The 20,435-nt window shown below is 39.9% G+C and overlaps 1 protein-coding gene across 2 annotated transcripts in view; it reads right to left on the reverse strand.

Moving 5' to 3' along the window:
- The window catches only part of LOC124775108 (protein timeless), a 384,357-nt gene that overhangs the window by 178,551 nt on the left and 185,371 nt on the right, over positions 1-20,435 (reverse strand). For both annotated transcript variants that reach the window (XM_047249934.1, XM_047249936.1), the window contains 2 exons: positions 4,717-4,900; positions 4,418-4,615 (listed from right to left, as the gene is read on the reverse strand). In XM_047249934.1, coding sequence (XP_047105890.1) covers positions 4,418-4,615; positions 4,717-4,900 — 382 coding nt within the window. The remainder of the gene's footprint in view (positions 1-4,417; positions 4,616-4,716; positions 4,901-20,435) is intronic.

Here is a 20,435-nt window from a genome sequence, read left to right on the forward strand (position 1 = left end):
AGGTGGAAAGAGGGTAGGGCAGCTATATGCAGTCGGAAGATTAGACGGAGGGCAGCAGAGGGGTGGGGAGAGAGGGGATAGCGGAAAAGGAGAGAAGTAAAAAGACTGGGTGCAATGGAGGAATGAGGACTGTGTAGTGCTGGAATGGGAAAAGGGCTGGATGGGAGAGGAAAATGACTAACAGTTCTCTGCAATATATCCTATGTTCCCATAATCCTCCTGGCCTTAACCTTCGTTAGTCATTTTCCTCTACCATCCAGCCCTTTCTCTGTTCCCATTCCAACACTACACAGCCCTCATTCCTCCATCACACCCAGTCTTCTTACTTTTCTCCTTTCCCGCTATCCCCTCCCTCCCCACCTCTCTGCTGCCCTCCATCTAATCTCCCAACTGCACATAGTTGCCCTATCCTCTTTCCACCTCATCCTTGCACACTCCCCAACAGTGCGTCACTGTCTGTCACCCTTACCCTATTATCCCTCCCCCTCCCTGCTCCAGCCATCTCCTTACCCCCACCCAGTCGCCACTGCAGCTCGCAGTGTGACCTCAGTTGCCTGAACCTGCAGTCATGTGTGTGTGTGTGTGTGTGTGTGTGTGTGTGTGTGTGTGTGTGTGTGTGTGTGTGTGTGTGTGTGTGCGTGTGTGTGTGTGTGTGGGTGGGTGGGTGGGTGGTTGTGGGTGTTTTATCTTTCTAATTTTGATGAAGGCCTTACTGGCCAAAAGCTAAATTTGTGACAGTCTTTTTGTTGTGCCTATCTGCAAGTCAGCATCTCTGCTATATAGTGAGTAGCAACTCTCCTTTTCACAATACTGTTCTAATTAAAATGTATATTTCTTATGTAAATGATCCTATTTTCATGCAAAATTAGCTGGTGATATCACAAAATGTCTGCCACCTACATCATTGTAAGGTTCCTTCTTAATGACGAACATATTTATTGTGAAACAGCCAACAAAAATAACTGCCAATAAGAGTCATGATGTGTGATAAATGGTACACTCCTTTCTACAGCATTGGCTCCAACATCTATCTTTTGAAGCTGATTATCTCCATAAATGCTAGACTAACTTTCCAACTAACTTGCCCACATCTGGGGGGATATTTGGTCAATGGTGCGAAGTGGGTGGGAGGGGGTTGTTAAAGCATATTATGTTTAGGAGTTCAAGGTACTTAGTACCTGATGGAGAGATCCAAATGGCCTTTGTGGTGTAGTAAATATTTACTTCTCTTAAGCCATGCTGTGGAACACAACTGTCATCAAGACAGACAGTTCCTCTGTGTCCTTTCATAGACTCAGCCAGTTTAGAGGAGCTCATGCATTGAACACATGCTTATTGGTGAATAACATGTGAAACTATACTTGATATAGAGTTTTTTTATTATTTTAAGTATTTCAATTGGCAGAACTTGGAATTTAACCATGTGCAAGTAAGTACTGGTCAGCCATTCTCTCTCCCTGTAATTTTACAACTGTCTGAATTAGTATGACAACTCTGAAAAAGTTACTAAGAATAAATAGACACACCAGTGTATACCTAAGATGCTTGCTTTCTCACTGTGAAATGTAGGGGAGTAGAACAAGTAGAGTAGAACTGTTTGTCTTGATATTACTTCTAACTACACAGATTAGTTACCTAAAATGCCAAAGTTAAGTTACAATCTGAATTTTTCTGGTTCTTCTTGATAAAATTGAAATTAACATTTTCTTGGTTACTATAGAATCAGTCATTTTTTTAGAAACATGTCATTTAAGGAAATATTCAATATTTAATATTTTTAAGATAATTTTGAATGCCCTAGTAATTTACTGTAGCAGGCATGATTTGCCCCATTTTAAAGGCATCAGTTTCCTCTACAAAAAAGGAGTTAAACTCCTTTCATCATTTAGTAGTTGAGAATATGTTGCTGTTCAAAAACATCAATTTTGTACAAAATGCAAGACCGCGTAGTTTGTACAATATGCATCACCATCACTGGCAGCAGCAGCAGCAGCCATTTATCATGCACTGCTGGATACAGTACTCTTCCAGGCTTCTCCATACTTTACAATCTTCAGCTTTTAGTGTCTACTTTTTGTATTCCTTGTTTCTTTATGTCATCCATTCTTCTTCCATTAGATCTTCTAGGTCTTTTCTTATCATGAGCAATCTAAGACACAAACTCCAACAAGCACCTGCCATCATTTTGCCTTACTATATGTCCAGTCCGTCTTCAGTTTCATAATAGTTTCTATCAAGTCATCAACCCATGTCTTGAGTGTCCTTCAGCTTATTGTTTTTATTTGTACTAAGTAACTGTACTAACTAACTGTTGCCATAAAATTGTCACTACCTTGTGATTAGTATACTGATTGTACATTATTTTGATCACACTTTAATGGTCAGGCATATTGATTTACTGGTATACTGATATATTTGTTCTGTTCAGCTCCCCTTCCCAGCACCCACCACACTCAACATTTGCTGAAGTTTGTTGGTATTCAGAGCAAATCAAAAAATGTCATCTTGTAACTGAAGGTAGTATAGGTAAAACTGTTATATACACAAAATTCAAGCTTTCGCAACAAACTGTTGCCTCATCAGGAAAGAGGGAAGGAGAGGGGAAGACGAAAGGAAGTGGGTTTTAAGGGAGAGGGTAAGGAGTCATTCCAATCCCGGGAGCGGAAAGACTTACCTTAGGGGGAAAAAAGGACAGGTATACACTCGCACACACGCACATATCCATCCACACATACAGACACAAGGTAAGTCTTTCCGCTCCCGGGATTGGAATGACTCCTTACCCTCTCCCTTAAAACCCACTTCCTTTCGTCTTCCCCTCTCCTTCCCTCTTTCCTGATGAGGCAACAGTTTGTTGCGAAAGCTTGAATTTTGTGTGTATGTTTGTGTTTGTTTGTGTGTCTATCGACCTGCCAGCGCTTTCGTTCGGTAAGTCACCTCATCTTTGTTTTTTTTATATATATATATATATATATATATATATATATATATATAGAAGGAAACATTCCACGTGGCAGGTCGATAGACACAAACAAACACAAACATACACACAAAATTCAAGCTTTCACAACAAACTGTTGCCTCATCAGGAAAGAGGGAAGGAAAGGGAAAGACGGAAGGAAGTGGGTTTTAAGGGTGAGGGTAAGGAGTCATTCCAATCCCGGGAGCGGAAAGACTTACCTTAGGGGGAAAAAAGGACAGGTATACACTCGCACACACACACATATCCATCCACACATACAGACACAAGCAGACATATATATATAAAAAAACAAAGATGATGTGACTTACCAAATGAAAGTGCTGGCAGGTCGACAGACACACAAACAACCACAACCACAAACATACACACAAAATTCAAGCTTTCGCAACAAACTGTTGCCTCATCAGGAAAGAGGGAAGGAGAGGGAAAGACGAAAGGATGTGGGTTTTAAGAGAGAGGGTAAGGAGTCATTCCAATCCCGGGAGCGGAAAGACTTAACTTAGGGGGAAAAAAGGACGGGTACACTCGCGCACACACACACATATCCATCCACACATCTTTATGTACTGTAATAGTCTTCAAGAAGCTGATTTACGTAGAGTACATTCTTTGGTTTTCTAGTGCAACCAGCATATATTTTATTCTGACTTTTATGCATTCCATAAATCCGTACAAAGTTCCTTCTTTCTACAATTTGTTTAGCAACCTGTAGATGGTCCATTGTCCTACACTCATTTCTGGACCAGCTTGTCCTTTTCCTTTAATAATGTTTTTTCTAGATAATGGATAAGGATTTTTGTAAATTTTATAATACATAACCCATCAAAAATCTGGTGTTACCAAGCTATCTGGCCCCTGTCAGGACTTTTTTTATGGCCTCTGTTCTTATAGTGTTATATGGTTGCAAGTGATATGCCTTCCCTTGTGGAATTGTTGGACAGTCTGTGTTAGTACACCAATAAATCAGAGAACTACATTCATAGTGCAGTCATGGGCATGTTCTAATATGATAGCTCCTTTCTGCCATTCTGTCTTGTCTTTATGTTAACCCCTCTTACTGCACTAAGTCCATAAAACTGACTGTCACAAACACACCACTTCACACCATAGATTTACATCGACATTTTAGTGTCTCAAGACTACCTGATACCAGTTCTACAACATCTACAGTGCTCCAAAATGACCAGTGTGCTCTTTTAAGGGGGTGACTAATACTCTGTCTAGCGAGTTTCTGCATTTTTGTATAAGAATGTTTCTGTCCTGATTTTCGAGTTTTCAGTTGTTTGCTGAAACAAGCCTTTATTTCCACCAGTACATGCACTAATAAACACATTTTAGTATTGCTATTAACATGTCCAATGTCAATGTGCAAGTCATCCAAGGACAAATAAATAATAATAACAATTCAGTTATAGTATACTATACCAATAGTACCTTTTGCTCGCATGTCAGAAGATGGATAAGAATCTTGTCCACATTCTGTGCAAATATATTCCACAGAATCTGATTTTGCATGCTGGTATGGTTTGTAGATGACTGGTTAATGCGTGTTTCTGGAATATGTAGAATATTGCGCAGCAGGAGTAAGCAGTTATTGATGCTCTCACATTCACTTTCAGATAGCTTTTCCTTCTGCAAATTGAAAATAACAGTTGTTTTTATTAATAGGGACTAATTTAATGTGTTTCCTAAACAATAAATTACCTCTTATATCATAATGAGTTCTGTAGTACCTTGTCAAGTAATATTTTCATGAAGTCAATGACAGCCCTCGTACTTCGAGAATCCACAAATGCTTCCTTTCCTGATAAGAGTAACTGGTTTACCTCGGAAATTGTGAGGCGACCAGCATCCGTCTTTGATACTGAATCCACTGCAAATAAGCATTCTATTGGTGTTGTTGCGTTCACAAACACTCTGAAAACAAAAACATTAAAAACAATCACATAATAGTCTTATTTTCCATATAGTCATTCTGGAGAGGGAAGTGGGAGAGAAACCCAACAATCATTATATGGACACAAAGAGGATTTTTTTTACAAGTGGTGAATTTTTTATGCGCAGAGTTATTTTTTCATGTCTACATCTAATTAGTTGAAAACTTGTGTACTGGACTTGAAGTGTCAGTTTATAACTGTACAATAATTTTACAATTACACATTAGACCATTACAGCAGTATACAGTGACAGCACTATTAGACAGTAAATACATTAATACATACAAAACTGCTGTAGGTCAGCTGTTGATAATGACTCATACAATGAATGTTACATAATCTTTGTTTAAATGCACCTCCAGGAGACCTTTTTACAACTACTACAAGCTTATTAAATAATTTATGGCATGTTAGCTCATAGCTAATAATTAATTTTGACAGTCTATGACGTGATACATAAATACGGCTACTGTTTCTCAAATTTTCAAAGTGGATGTTTTCTCTGTGTTTACTCTGGGCAAATTCTTTGTATAAAATAAACTATATTGCATTTTATATGAAGAACAAAATAATTATTAAGTAAAAACAATTTGCTGCATTTTTCTCTCATTAAGCAAAAATCCATTCATTCCAAATCCATACAATGCTTGAGCAATGGTATTATCAACACAATTTTAGGTATTGAAGACAGGTCATTAATTATTAACGGCACCAAAAAAGGTCACAACACAGATCCACAGTGGACATATATCTTCATTTGTTGTGAACTAGGTCTTTCTCTAGGAATACAGGCATATTGCTTACCATTCCTCAAATAAGATTGACTGTTTGAAAGAAAAGAGTGACATAAAAGCACTGATAGAAGTATAATCAAAATAGAGGGAGAAATATATGCAACAAAGGCTTTGGTAGTATTGAATTTGTGTATGGATTGCGTATTGGGGAGCAGACTGGAAGGCAGGATGTCAAGTAGAGTTGATTTTGGTGAAAATGCTGTGAATGTTGGGAAGGACAAAAAAGAGCAAATGGTTACATTTAAAGAATAGCAAGACTATGCAGAATACAGATGCATTTATGAGGCTATATTATGCTATTACAGAAGAAGACCATAGAAAGCAGAAACAAATAGATCATGTGAGATACAGCAATTTGAAATAGCATCTATAAGATGAAGGACACGCAATAGAAGAGTGGAAATTACCTGGAAAATTGCAAAGCACAATAGTAAAATTGAAGAAAATGGTTCAAAATCGTTTAAAAATGAAACTGAATAGGGAAAAGAAAATGAGAGGAAAGAAGAAGGAAGGAGGATGAGATGAGAAAGCTGAACAAGACAGAAAATGCACAAAAGTTTCAAAAACACACATGTGTGCAGTGGATGAAAGGATGGAACAAATTTTATGGGCATGAAAAAGGATGGCAGAAAGAAGGAGGAGGAGGAGAAGGAAAAGAAAGATGGACTACACATCTCATTACACAGTAGTGACAGACAAGACACAGTGTTGTTCAATAAAAAAAGACTTCATGAGTGTAAATCAGTTTGCCAGTCTTCATTATGTTATTTGTAAGTGAATGCTTCAGCGCAATTAGTTTTTACTCTATATTGTCAACAAGTCACAAGTTTACAGCAATATCGCGTCCAGACATCAATAATGTGCAGGCAAGGAGTAGGGCTTTTCCTTCTGTCAGAAGTGGGAGCTAGGACATCAAAACTGTGCAGATGCATGGTGACTCAGCTTGTCCCCACAACAGGTGACTAAAAGTAAAATGAGGAAGCCACAACTGCTTTCGACGGGCATTCATCTGAAATCATTCACTTGACACCCCTCGCCTGCTACTTTTGACATACCATACTCGATTCATCTTATTTCATTGTTTCTGTATTATAATCGTGTGTTATGACTATGTTATTTCAAGGCAATGGTGCATTGAAGATTTATCAAAGACATGTCATTATAGGTACAGTTTGTTGTAATTAAATGTCAGTTAATGACACAATGGCTGTAATAGTCCTTAAGAGATTCTAATTTAATGGGATAGATAAAAAATCCACTCAAGAAGCAATGGCAGAACACGCACATAAAAGAGGGTTGTAATTAGGCAAGCTTTCGAAGCCAGTGGCTCCTTCTTCGGGCAGAAGCTTTCCTTCTCATCTTGTGCGGTAAGTCTTTCCAGAAATCTACCCCTTTCCCTAGACCTCTCCAGTCATTTTCCTTCACCCCTCTTCCTTCCCCTTCAACCCTTTTGCCTGAAGATGGAACCTCTGGCTTCAAAAGCTTGCTTAATTACAACCGTCTTTTATGTGTGTGTTTTGCCATCGCTTCATGAGTCGATTTTTTATCTATCTAATTAAATTATTATCTCAAAATTTGACTGTTTTCATTGTTATATTACAAGATTCTAAGATGAATGATGGTAATGCTCAAAATTGTGTATGACAATTGTGGTCATGTGGCTAGAGACATGCACTTATGGAGTTGAAGGAAATAGGTTCACGTCCAGGTAGACGGTTCCCCTGCCCCACCCCTCCCCCAGAATCACGTTTGTAATACATTCTGGGACTTTCTTATTCATTTAACATAAGTATGTTGTGCAGTACTCGAAGTATATATAGGAATGTGCAGTATCAGGAACTAGTTTCTTCAATTTCGTGACTTCAGTCTGATTAAAAAACAAAAGATGAAATTTCGGTACATGAAACCATCGGTATTTTGTATATATAGGAATGTGCAGTATCAGGACCTAGTTTCTTCAATTTCGTGACTTCAGTCTGATTAAAAAACAAAAGATGAAATTTCGGTACATGAAACCATCGGTAATGATGTTTATATTCTTTCTTGTCACAAAAATTTTGCTGTTTATTTTTTAATATGTCACAATTTCTGATGGTATGTTTATGCAGGAACCAAAGAGCATAGCTTAAACTGCTGAGAGTGAAATGAGCAGCAATCATATTTATAGCCTTGCTTCTCACAAGTATTTAGCTACAATAGAATCCTTAACAACATGTTCATAAATATGGCAGTAAAGACAAAGATCACATTACACAGAGCAGCAGTGAGGGATGTCATTTACCAGTTTCTGATTTCAGCCAAACACCAGCTATGCAGTGTGGTACTTCCTCATTTTAGTCACTCATGAAAATAAAGACCAAATTACAGCTAACACTCAGATGGATTTGGAGCAAAGATATGAGTGATAATGTGAAAGTACTATAATCAAATCATTAGTTGAATGATGTTTCATGTGTGGCTGTTTTGGTTAATAATTAATCTCGATTTATCTTTTGTCTGTTACATTACTGCTTTGTAAAAATGTACAGACACTGAAGCACGTGTATAGGGCGAATTCATTTAATTCATGCATGTTTAAATGTTTTTTAAAGTATTGTGTGATTGATGTGTTGCCTATTACTTTGTCATACCATGGAGGGATGTGGAGTAAATTATCATACTGTACTAGTTATGTCATTTCAAACTTTTGTTTTCCAAATTTTCTTGTCAAATTTGAAAAATACGTTAGTGGAGGATGTAAGGTATCTTTTCTTTAATATGAGTTTTGATGTGTAAGAGTTATGTGGCAGTTAGCGTACTGCATGGAATTATGGCTGGAGTACTGCGTCAGATAGTGAAATAGTTCTGAAGTAAAAAACAAAAAAAAAAAAAAAAAAAAAAAAAAAAAAAAAAAAGGCCCGAGTATTAAATGAATAAGTATAAAAGAATAAGCAAATGTAAATAATGGTGCATTCAAAGGCAATAGTTGGCAATGGTTGTGGTGACTAGCAGTTGCATCAAATGGTATCACTGTTACAAGCTAAAACAGGAATCTGTACAGTAAGTGAAGGAGGAGGAAGAGTATGCATTTGTAATCAGTGTGTGTCATGGAAAAAGACTCAGTACAACATACAGTTTTTGATCAAACTGTGCCATGTGAAGAGTTATTTTTCTTTTCCAAATGACCGACAAATTCAGTGACTTACTAATTAACTTCGATATTTACTTGCCTGCATCGGCTTCTTGTATCTCTAGCAAATGCTGCAAATATGGAAATTTGTCTGCGCTAGACACATCTGTTCTCCAGGAAAGTATCCCTCAAACATGCATTAAATATGCCAAGAGTTACAGGATTATTAATACTCATATTACCATCAATTTCTTCAGAAGATTGCAATATAAATCACATATATCTACACTGTGTATCTATCTGTCTGTATATTATTCAGGAAGGAGGAATCATTCAAAATCTAGCAACATTTTCAGGCATGTTTATGTGCTTATCCATTAATCAGCGTCTCAACTTTCAACAATTTGTTGCCCTAACTCCATAAATTATTTATATTTCACTAAGTACTTTTCATGTCATATCTCCCTTTTAATCTATCACTGAACGGTTTAAGCTCTTTACCACATTTACAGTGAAACTAAGTCAGATCTCAGATAACTTGGTCATATTAGGTGATGATCTACAACAATTTTGTGCTAGAAATTCTGATGAATTGATATCAGGTTTGGTGATACCACAGTCTCACTCAAGCGATTTAATAAGAAAATCATAGAGAATGTGTGGAAAGATACTGTTTTTTTCATTTCTGGAATTTTTGCCAACATTTTGTTACTAGCTTCCATGCAACTTTGCACTTATTGTTGGCTTCCTCAATATTAGTAAGATTTTATTTACCCTCCTTTCTCTTGAATGGATTTTTTAATAATTATTTCTACATTTAACAAATTAATTTCACATAATTGATGTTATACATGGAAAATAATTAAACTAGTTGATTCGTATTAATCAAATGAACAGAATACCAAAAAATATTTGTGTATGACATTTTATTTTTGAAGGCTATGTTCATTACTTTACATTACCATTCAATACTTCCAAAGACGATTTCAAAAACTTCTTGAATAATACCTTGTCCAAAAAGTCATTAACTGAAATGTGAGTGTCACATTGGCCAGACCAGTGTCTGATAGAAAAGGAAATTCTTAGACTGAAAGTTAACAGGCCTTAAGATCATGAGGCCAGAAAAAATTAAATCCTGTTGCATCACTTAATTTTAACATTTAAAAAAGTGTTACATAAATATACTACATCTCTAGCTGATTTATAATTTACACATTTTAAACTGAATTGTCCTAAAAGATTTTCAGCTCTGATGTCTGGCTACGTTACTGTCTAAGAAACAGTTCCCACATGCTGAAATTAATTTCACAGAATCAAGTTAATCTGAGTGCCTGATTTGGGGCCTACATTTTTCTCTGCGGTGCACACCATCACCACAGCAAAAAGGCCCTAACAGTTAGTAAGCTGTCTTCATAAACCACAATGCCTGTATCTGTTCACATTGATAACTGACATAGCTGCTTCTAGATTACTTCAACAATATTGTGCAAAGGAGAGTTGCTACTCACCATATAGCGGAGATGCTGAGTTGCAGATAGGCACAACAAAAAGACTGTCACACATTTAACTTTTGGCCAGTAAGGCCTTCGTCAAAATTAGATGACAAACACACATATACACACTCCCACAAACGCAACTCACACACACGTGACTGCAGTCTCAGGTAACTGAAGCTGCACTGTGAGTAATTGGACCAATGCACGATGGGAGTAGCGACTGGGTGGGGGTAAGGAGGAGGTTGGAGTGGGAAGAGGGAGGGATAGTAGGGTTGGGTGCAGACAGTGACGTGCTGTTGGAGAGTGCATAGGAACGAGGTGGAAAGAGGGTAGGGCAGCTGTGTGCAATTGGGAGGTTAGACAGAGGGCAGCAGAGAGGTAGGGAAGGAGGGGGATAGCGCAAAAGGAGAGAAATAAAAAGACTGGGTGTGATGGAAGAATGAGGGCTATGTAGTGCTGGAATGGGAACAGAGAAGGAGTTGGATGGGAGAGAACAATGACTAACAAAGGTTGAGGCCAGGAGGGTTACGGGAATATAGGATATATTGCAAGGAAAGTTCCCACCTGCACAGTTCACAAAAGCTGGTGTTGGTGGGAAGGATCCATATGGCACAAGCTGTGAAGCAGTCATTGAAATGAAGGATGCCATGACTCACAGTGTGCTCAGCAAAAGGGTGGTCCACTTCTTTCTTGGCCACAGTTTGTTGGTGGCCATTCATGTCGACAGACAGCTTGTTGGTTGTCATGCCTACATATAATGCAGCACAGTTTGCAGCTTAGCTTGCAGATCACGTGACTGGTTTCACAGGCAGCCCTGCCTTTGATGGGATAGGTGATGTTTGTAACCGGACTGGAGTAGGTAGTGGTGGGAGGATGTATAGGACAAGTCTTGCATCTACGTCTATTACAGAGGTATGCACCATGAGGTATGGAGTTGGGAGCAGGGGTTGTGTAGAGATGGACAAGTATATAGTGTAGGTTCAGTGGACAGCAGAATACCACTGTGGGAGGGGTGAGAAGGATAGTGGGCAGGACATTTCTCATTTTAGAGCACAACGAGAGATAGTCAAAACACTGGTGGAGAATGTAATTCAGTTGCTCCAGTACTGAGTTAGGAGGGGAATGCTTCTCTATGGCAGGACAGTGGCACTTTGGGAGGTGGTGGGAGAGTGTGAAGATAAGGCATAGGAGATTTGTTTTTGAACATGGTAGGGAGTAAAATTACAGATTGTGAACGCTTCACTGAGACCCTCAGTATATTGCAAGAGGGACCGCTTGACACTGCAGACGCAACAACCTAGGTTGTCTATGCTTTGTGGAACGGACTTCTTGGTATGGAATAAGTGGCAGCTGACAAAGTGGAGGCATTGCTGGTAGTTAGTAGGTTTGATATGGACGGAAGTACTGATGCGGCCATCTTTGATGTGGAGGTCAACATCGAGGAAGGTGGCTTGTTGGATTGAGTAGGACCAGGTGAACCAGGAGCGAGAAGGTGTTGAGGTTCTGGATGAATCTAGATAGGGTGTCCTCACACTCAATCCAGATCATGAAGATGTCATCAGTGAATCTGAACCAGGTGAGGAGTTTGCGATTCTGGGCGTTGAGGAAGTATTCCTCCTGATGGCCCATGAGTAGGTTGGCACAGGATTGTGCCATGTGAATGCTCATTGCCGTACCTCAGATTTGTTTGTAGGTAATGCCTTCAAAGGAAAAGTAATGTGGGTGAGGGTATAGTTGGTCATGGTAATTAGGAAGGAGGTTGTAGGTTTGGAATCTGTCAGGCGTTGGGAAAGGTGGTGTTAAATAATAGTAAGGCCTTGGGCATTAGCGGTGTTAGTGGTAAAGGGAGGTGACATCAATAGTGACAAGCAGGACACCACGTGGTAAAGGGACAGGAACTGTAGAGATTTGGTGGTAGGAAATGGTTGGTATCTTTTATGTAGGTAGGCAGGTTCCAGGTAATATGTTGAAGGTTTTGGTCTAAGAGCGCAGAGATTCTCTCAGTGGGGACACAGTAACCTGCCACAATGAGGCATCCTTGGTGGTTGGATTTATAGATTTTGGAAGCATGTAGAAGGTAGGAGTACGGGGAGTGGCTGGGGTGAGCAGAGAGATGGACTCTGGCGAGAGGTTCTGGGATGGGCCTTAGCATTTGAGGAGTGACTGGAGATCCTGTCAGATTTCTGGAACGGGGTCACTGTGGCAAGGTTTGTAGATAGACTTATCTGACAGCTGGCTGTCAGATAGTTCTTGCAATTCAAAACAACAGTGTTGGAGCCTTTATCCACAGGTTATGATTATTAAAGTTTGGGATTAGTTTTTAGATGGTGGACTTCAGTTGTTTCTGCAGATGTAAGATTTAGTTTGCATGTTGAAAAATATGGGGAATGATGGTGAGGCAAGGTTTGAAGTTAAGAAATTCTGGAAAATTAACAGGGGGTGATTTGGGGAGTAGTGGGGTGTGGATCATGGTTGGATGGAAGAGTGAACTGAGTTAGGCAAGGTTCAATTTTGGTCCTCAGTGAGTCTGATAGCTGATAGGTAGGGTTCATGGCAAAAAAAGTAATTCCACTGTAGGAACCAGGAGAAGGAGAGAAGGTCTTTAACGAGTCCTGCATGGTTGAATTGTATGAGTGGGGCAAAAGGTGAGACCTTTGAAAAGGAAGTGGTATTTCTGTGGGGGTAAGGCTTCTGGAGATAGGTTCATCACTGTGTTTTGGGTATGTTTACATGGGAGGGAGTTTTGGAGGGTAGGGTTAAAAGTAGCAGGCCTGCGAGACAGGGTTTGTCAGCTATGAGGGGATGTGGAAGAGGTTTGGAGGTTATTGTAGAGGGGGGTGGACAGTGGTACTCCAAGGTGAGAGTAGGAAGTGAGCAGGGTGGAGAGCTTTCTGAGATGGCATTGTGCATGCTGCTCTAGTTCCTGGAGCGCAAGATTTTCAATGTGTGTTATGTGTTACAAGGAATTTGGGATTGCATAGCAGGAGAATTTTGTGGATGCAGGGAACGTACTGCAATGAAGTTTGTGTTTGGTTAATATAATTTTGCAATGACTATGTTGGTGAGGGTTAAGCATTGTCAGAATCTGAACAGTTGGAAGTCATTGTGGAAGGAGGAGGTGGCAGCTGGAGGTGGCTAAAAGCCATTTTTGGGGATTCCATGAGCCAAGCAACAACGCAAGTAGCAGTATGTGGGACTGGGTTCTGGCTAGGAATAAGGAAACCTTTTCGTGTTGACGCAGATGGAAGGTGCAAGGATCCATGGTGGTGGAAAAATTTCGAAAAATCATGTAAATAACACAGAATTATGTCTGAAAAAATTCGCAAAAATACACCCAAATAAGTGTGAAAAATCATGAGAAGGATGAAAATTGAGACAAAGGGGGAAATAAAATGACATCAACACTAGTGAAGAGTGAAGACTCACTAAAATTGGCAAGAAGTCACAATGAGGTCAAAGAAAAGATATAAATAATATATAAATATATATTTTACTGTGGGTAGCATGTCTGATGGAGGACAAGTATGATGAAGGGGGGATGGCAGATGTGACTGGATGAGGTGAAACTGAGTGTGATGGGGATAGAACAGAGAAAGAGTGAGGAATGGGGAGGGGTTCATAGGATGACATACAAGATCGTGTGGCACCGGAAAGGTGTGGGAAATAACACGTGAAAATACAGGAGAGTAACGCAAGGAGAGTGATCAATTGAAGGTATCATTTAATGGTATCAACGGGATAATGTGGGACATAAGATGCTGCAACAACAATGAGCATGGTCTTGTAGCTGTCTGTTCTGCGCAGCCAAGATGGTTTATACAGTGAGGCTCTTAAGTACATCATGCAGTGCAGTTTGTAAGGTGACAAGAGAAACACAAGAAAGAAGAAAAAGAAGGACGGACATTGAGTATAGCGATGCATTAGAAAATAGTAACAAAGGAAAACAGCACTTGGTTAGGATCAAAGAGAAGCCGTCATAGAAAAATCAAACAATGGAAAATCCAGGATCGAATGTAACTGTGATATGAAAAGGAAAGTTATTACTCACCATATAGTAGAGATGCTGAGTCGCAGATAGACACAACACAAAAACTGTCACAAATATAGCTTTCGCCCAGTAAGGCCTACATCAAAATTAGATGACAAACACACACATACACATTCACGCAAATGCAGTCTCAGGCGACTGAGGCATACTGCAAGCAGCAGCACCAGTGCAGTGCATGTTGGGAGTAGCGACTGGGCGGGGGTACAGGGGAGACTGGGGGGGGGGGGGGGGGGAGTGGGAGGCATAGTAGGGTGAGGTGAGGTGCAGACAGTGACGTGCTGTCGGGGAGCCTGCAGGGGGTGAGGTGAAAAGAGAGTAGGGCAGCTATGTGCAGTCAGGAGGTTAGGCGACAGATAACAGTGGAGAGATTGCGGGGGGGGGGGGGGGGGGGGGGAAGATGTAAAAATACTGGTTGCGATGGAGGAATGAGGGCTGTGTAGCACTGGAATGGGAACAGAGAAGGGGCTGGTTGGGAGAGGACAACAACTATCGAAGGTTGAGACCAGGAGAGTTACGGGAACATAGGATATTGCACGGAAAGTTTCCACCTGCACAATTCAGAAAATCTTGTGTTGGTGGGAAGAATCCATGTGGCACAGGCTGTGAAGCAGTGATTGAAATGAAGGATGTCATGTTTGGCAGTGTGCTCAGCAACAGGGTGGTCCACTTGTTTCTTGGCCTCATTTTGTCAGTGGCCATTCATGCAGACAAACAGCTTGTTGGTTGTGATGCCCACATAGAATGCAGCACAGTGGTTGCAACTCAACTTGTAGATCACATGACTGGTTTCACAGGTAGCTCTGTCTTTGATGGGATAGGTGATGTTTGTGACCGGACTTGAGTAGGTGGTGGTGGGAGGATGTATAGGACACGTCTTACATCTAGGCCTACTAACTGCGGGGGAATGAGCTGTGAGGAAGGTTGTGTAGGGACGGACGAGTGTGTTGTGTAGGTTCAGTGGATGGTGGAATACCACTGCAGGAGGGGTGGGAAGGATAGTGGGCAGTACATTTCTCATTTCAGGGCACAATGAGAGGTAGTCGAAACCCTGACGAATGTAATTCAGCTGCTCCAGTACTGGGTGGTACTGAGTTACAAGGGGAATGCTCCTCAGTGGCCAGATGGTGGGCCTTATCAGGTGGTGGGAAACTGGAAAGATAAGGCACAGGAGATTTGTTTTTGTACTAGGTTGGGAGGATAATTATGGGTTGTGAAGGCTTCAGTGAGATCCTCAGTACTTTGCAAGAGGGACCGCTTGTCACTGCAGATATGACGACCTCAGGTGGCTAGACTGTACAGGGGCACAGTAACTGGCTACAATGGGATGTCGTGCATGGTTAGGTTTATGGGCTCTAGGAAGTATGTAGCAGGTAGGAGTGCACAGAGTGATAGGGGTGAGTAGAGAGATGGACTCTAGTGAGAGGTTCTGGGAAGGGCCCCCACTGAGAGAATCTCTGCTCTCGTAGACCAACATCTTCAACTATTACCTGGAACCTACACACCTATATAAAAGATACCAACCATTTCGTCCACCAACTCTCCACAGTTCCTGTCCCTTTACCACATGGTGTCATGGTCATCATCACTATTGATGCCACCTACCTTTATACTAACATCGCTAATGCCCATGGCCTTACCATTATTTAACACTACCTTTCCCAACACCCAACAGATTCCAAACTTACAACCTCCTTCGTAATCACCATGACCAACTATATCCTCAACCATATTACTAACCTACAAACAAATCCAAGGTATGACTATGAGCATTCACATGGCACAATCCTGTGCCAACCTATTCATCGACCATCAGGAGGAATAGTTTCTCAACGCCCAGAATCCCACACTCCTCACCTGGTTCAGATTCACTAATGACATCTTCATGATCTGGATCAAGTGTGAGGACACCCTATCCACATTCCTCCAGAACCTCAACAACTTCTACCGCATTTCCTTCACCTGGTCCTACACAACCCAACAAGCCACCATTCTAGATGTTCACCTCCACCCCTAGATGGCTACATCAGAACCTCCATGTATATCAAACCTACTAAACACCAGCAATACCTCCACTTCAACAGCTGCCACCTGTTCCATGCCAAGAAGTCCCTTCCATACAGCCTAGCCACCCATGGTCATCGCATCTGCAGTGACGAACCGTCTCACTGAAGCCTTCACTGACTGTAATTATCCTCCCAACCATGTACAAAAACAAATCTCCCATGCATTATCTTTCCAATCTCCCACCAGCTCCAAACGTCCTATTGTCTGGCCACTGAGGAGCATTCCCCTCGTAACTGAGTACCACCCAGGACTGGGGCAACTGAATTACATTCTCCACCAGGGTTTCGATTAAGTCTCATTGTGCCCTGAAACAAGAAATGTCCTGCCCACTATCCTTCCGACCCGTCTCACAGTGGTATTCCACCGACCACCAAACCTACACAATATACTCGTACATCCTTACACAACCCCTGCTCCCAATCCCTTACCTCATGGCTCATACTCCTGTAATAGACCTAGATGCAAGACCTGTCCCGCACATCTTCCCACCACCCCCTACTCCAGCTCAGTCACTAACATCACCTATCCAATCAAAGGCAGGACTAACTGTGAAACCAGTTATGTGGTCTACAAGCTACATTGCAACCACTGTGGTGTATTCTGTGCAGGCATAACAACCAACAAGCTGTCTGATCACATTAATGGCCTCCGACAAACTATGGACAAGAAACAAGTGGATCACCCTGAACACGCTGCCGAACATAATATCCTTCATTTCAATGACTGTACCACATGGATCCTTCAACCAGCAACAGATATTCTGAATTGTGCAGGTGGGAACTTTTCCTGCAATACATCCTGCATTCCCATAACCCTCCTGGCCTCAACCTTCATTAGTCACTGTCCTCACCCATTCAGTCCCTTGCATGTTCCCATTCCAGCACTACATAGCCCTCATTCCACCACCATACCCAGTCTTTTTATTTCTCTACTTTTCTGCTAGTTCACCCTCCTTGACAAAAAGGTTTCTGACTCCATTTGACCATATCAGTCTGCCTTGACGATGTCAGTTGAATTGTGTTTTATTCATCTCATGACGTACATTTGCAATACATTTGGTTTGCGTACACGAGACATGTCAAAAATTTATAAAACAATTACAATTATTTTTACATTAATAAATATTAGCACTATAATAAATAATGACACTATAAGGATAACACATTGTACCCAGTGCCAAAGATCAATGAACATCATTTTGAATTAGTAAAATTGCTTCTTCCTAGTTGGGTTCAACATTCAATGCAGTTCCATTTATCTGGGCTTTGTACCATTTCAAGATGCCATCATTAGAAAAGAGTAGTGACACTTCACTTTTACTAAAAAGGCAAAAATAAACAGTTCTTCGTATATAAAATGTGAAAAGTGAGTGATAAAGAGTGTTTTGGGTTCCAAGCACAACTAATGATTACACAAAAAGTGCACAAAAGTAAAACTTAAAATTCATCAGTGATGATTTTCTGTGGATGTGCCATGGCTGCTACATGACGAAATGACTGTTCTTGTAAGTGCAGTGGATTCAAAAAACAAAGTTATAAAGTTGCTACAAAATGACATTGAGGCATTAAAAATTGAAGTATTAACTATAAAGAAAGAATATCATAGATTAATATGAAAAAAAAACAGTCCGCTATGTGTGAAATCCATCAAACAGAAAAACAACAATACCACAAAATACATGTATACATACTAGCAATGACACATCCATGATGTCATGATAAACACAGCAAGCCAAAACCATGTGTATAAATATAAACAGAAGGTGGTGACAATCAGTAAAAGAAAAGACATGTCTATGCAAGGAAAAGAAAATGAGTTTCTAATAATTGGCAATCACTGCAGAAAAAAAAAGCCATTCCCAACTGACATGGGAAATGCAAAACACAGAACTGCACAACTGAATTCTGAAACCAAACATAATTACAGAGATATCTTTACACATGTTGATATGAAGAACAAATTGCTAAAGACACAAGAAAACTGATTCCTTTGGCAAGTGTCTATGTGGGATCCTAGATGATGATATTTAGTGGAATCATAAAAAAGAAGGTCAGTGAGAGACAAAGATATCTCCAAAATAAATTTGACATCAAAGAATAAGTATATTGTGGTCTGCAAAACTAAGCAGAATGTTTAGAAATGTCTGCAAAATCATTAGAAGCAAGAGAAACTAATATTGCCTGAAGGGGGTGAAAAACCAGAAGCTCTAGCTGAAACAGCAAAATACAGGCACCACACAAAAAAGGAGGTATTACAGAATATGCTCTCACCATACAAACCACAATGTACAAGTCAGCAAAAGAAAAATTAGATAGAAGTATTTCACCAGATTATCCAACACATTGGAAACAGTAAGCTATAGCTGGAAGTATTCCTAAGTATAATCAGGCATATTATGCATCAGTGTACAAGGACTAATTTAAACTCACAGAGGTAATCTGACATTAAAGGACTGTATTTTATCCAGTTACTTCTGTAGACCTAAACATAAAGATGGTGAAGTTTCTCCATTTATTATAACAGGAATGCTCCGAAAGACAGCAAACAGTAAAAGTGTAAGGTTACCCACAGCTAGAAAGAAAAAAAAAAAACTTTGAAATGACTAATGTAGTAAAAGACAACTTTACAGTGTTTTATGTACATATCACCAGGTGGCAAGATTAGCATTGTTCTGAAAAAAAAACTGCTAACATACTAAGGATGAATATGAAGAGAAACACTGTTACACATGGAGACTTCAACATAGCAAAAGGTTCAAAAACAAGACAAAGTTTCGAAGAACTGTTAATATGGTATAAGATGCAGACAACAATAATTTTGCTAAGAAGAGTGACCTCTCAAAGTCAGACAGTCATTGGTAACAAACAATGAAAATTCCAGGTTGGAATGTCAACAATATACAGATGAAAGCTCAATGTGTAACAGTCTTTTCACTGTATCTGTCTGCAGTTCAATGTGCCACCGTTATTGATTACATCATTACTAACATTAACAGGTGTAATTATGAGTCATATATAGTTCAAATAGAAGTCTCCCATCATCATGGACAGCTGATCTCCATCTGCAGAAGCAATGACATACTATCAGAAACAAAAAGAACAACCAAATGAATCAGGATCATCGGTGAGTAAAATATTAACATCTTTAGAACAATATTAAGTAGACAAACCTGGAATGAAAACTTACAGGCACAGAATGTAAATAAGGAGTATGATGTATTTATTACAACAATTAAATATTATTTTAGTATAGCATTCCCCTTTAAAGAGACAAGAAAAGCTGCAAGACTGAACACAGTGGATTATCAGTGAAATATAACCAGCCACAGAAGATGAAGTGAGGAAAACTGTACAGAACTGAAGTCCAAGAAATAAGCTGGTGAGTGATGAAATACTGAACCACATAATAAAGATAGTAAGTGAGTGAATAATCACACCACTGCTGGACACAGCAAACAGCTCTTTCAGAGATGGAATTTTTCCAGAAAAACTGAAGATAAGCAAAGTGGTACCAACATACAAGAAAGAGGATAAGGATGATCCCAAAAACTACACGTCAGTTCCACTCATATTATGTTTCTCCAAAATCTTGGAAATGATTATGTACAAAAGATTAGTCACTTACCAGGACAAACATAACATTCTTGTACAATCACAGCATGCTTTCAGACAGGGTGTATCTAGTCAATCAGCAATTTCAGTTCTGGCAAAATATACAGGGTTTACATAATGTCGGGGAACACTTTCAATTATTTATTGCACAAAAACTAAACATTGTACAGATGTCATACATATTGCATTTAGAAGAGAAACTCTGAATTTTATTTTTACAAACATTCGATATGCGAACCATTAGTGACCTGTCAGATGTCAATACAGTAATCGCATTCTTGCCATACCTGTCCCAGCATGGCATCATTGAATGTGGCAGTCTCTTCACGTATTCTCTCCCGGAGCTCTGCTACATCACGTGGTAGAGGCGGTACATACACCAGATCTTTAATG

This window comes from Schistocerca piceifrons, chromosome 2, assembly GCF_021461385.2.
Source record: "Schistocerca piceifrons isolate TAMUIC-IGC-003096 chromosome 2, iqSchPice1.1, whole genome shotgun sequence".
NCBI lineage: Eukaryota > Metazoa > Arthropoda > Insecta > Orthoptera > Acrididae > Schistocerca > Schistocerca piceifrons.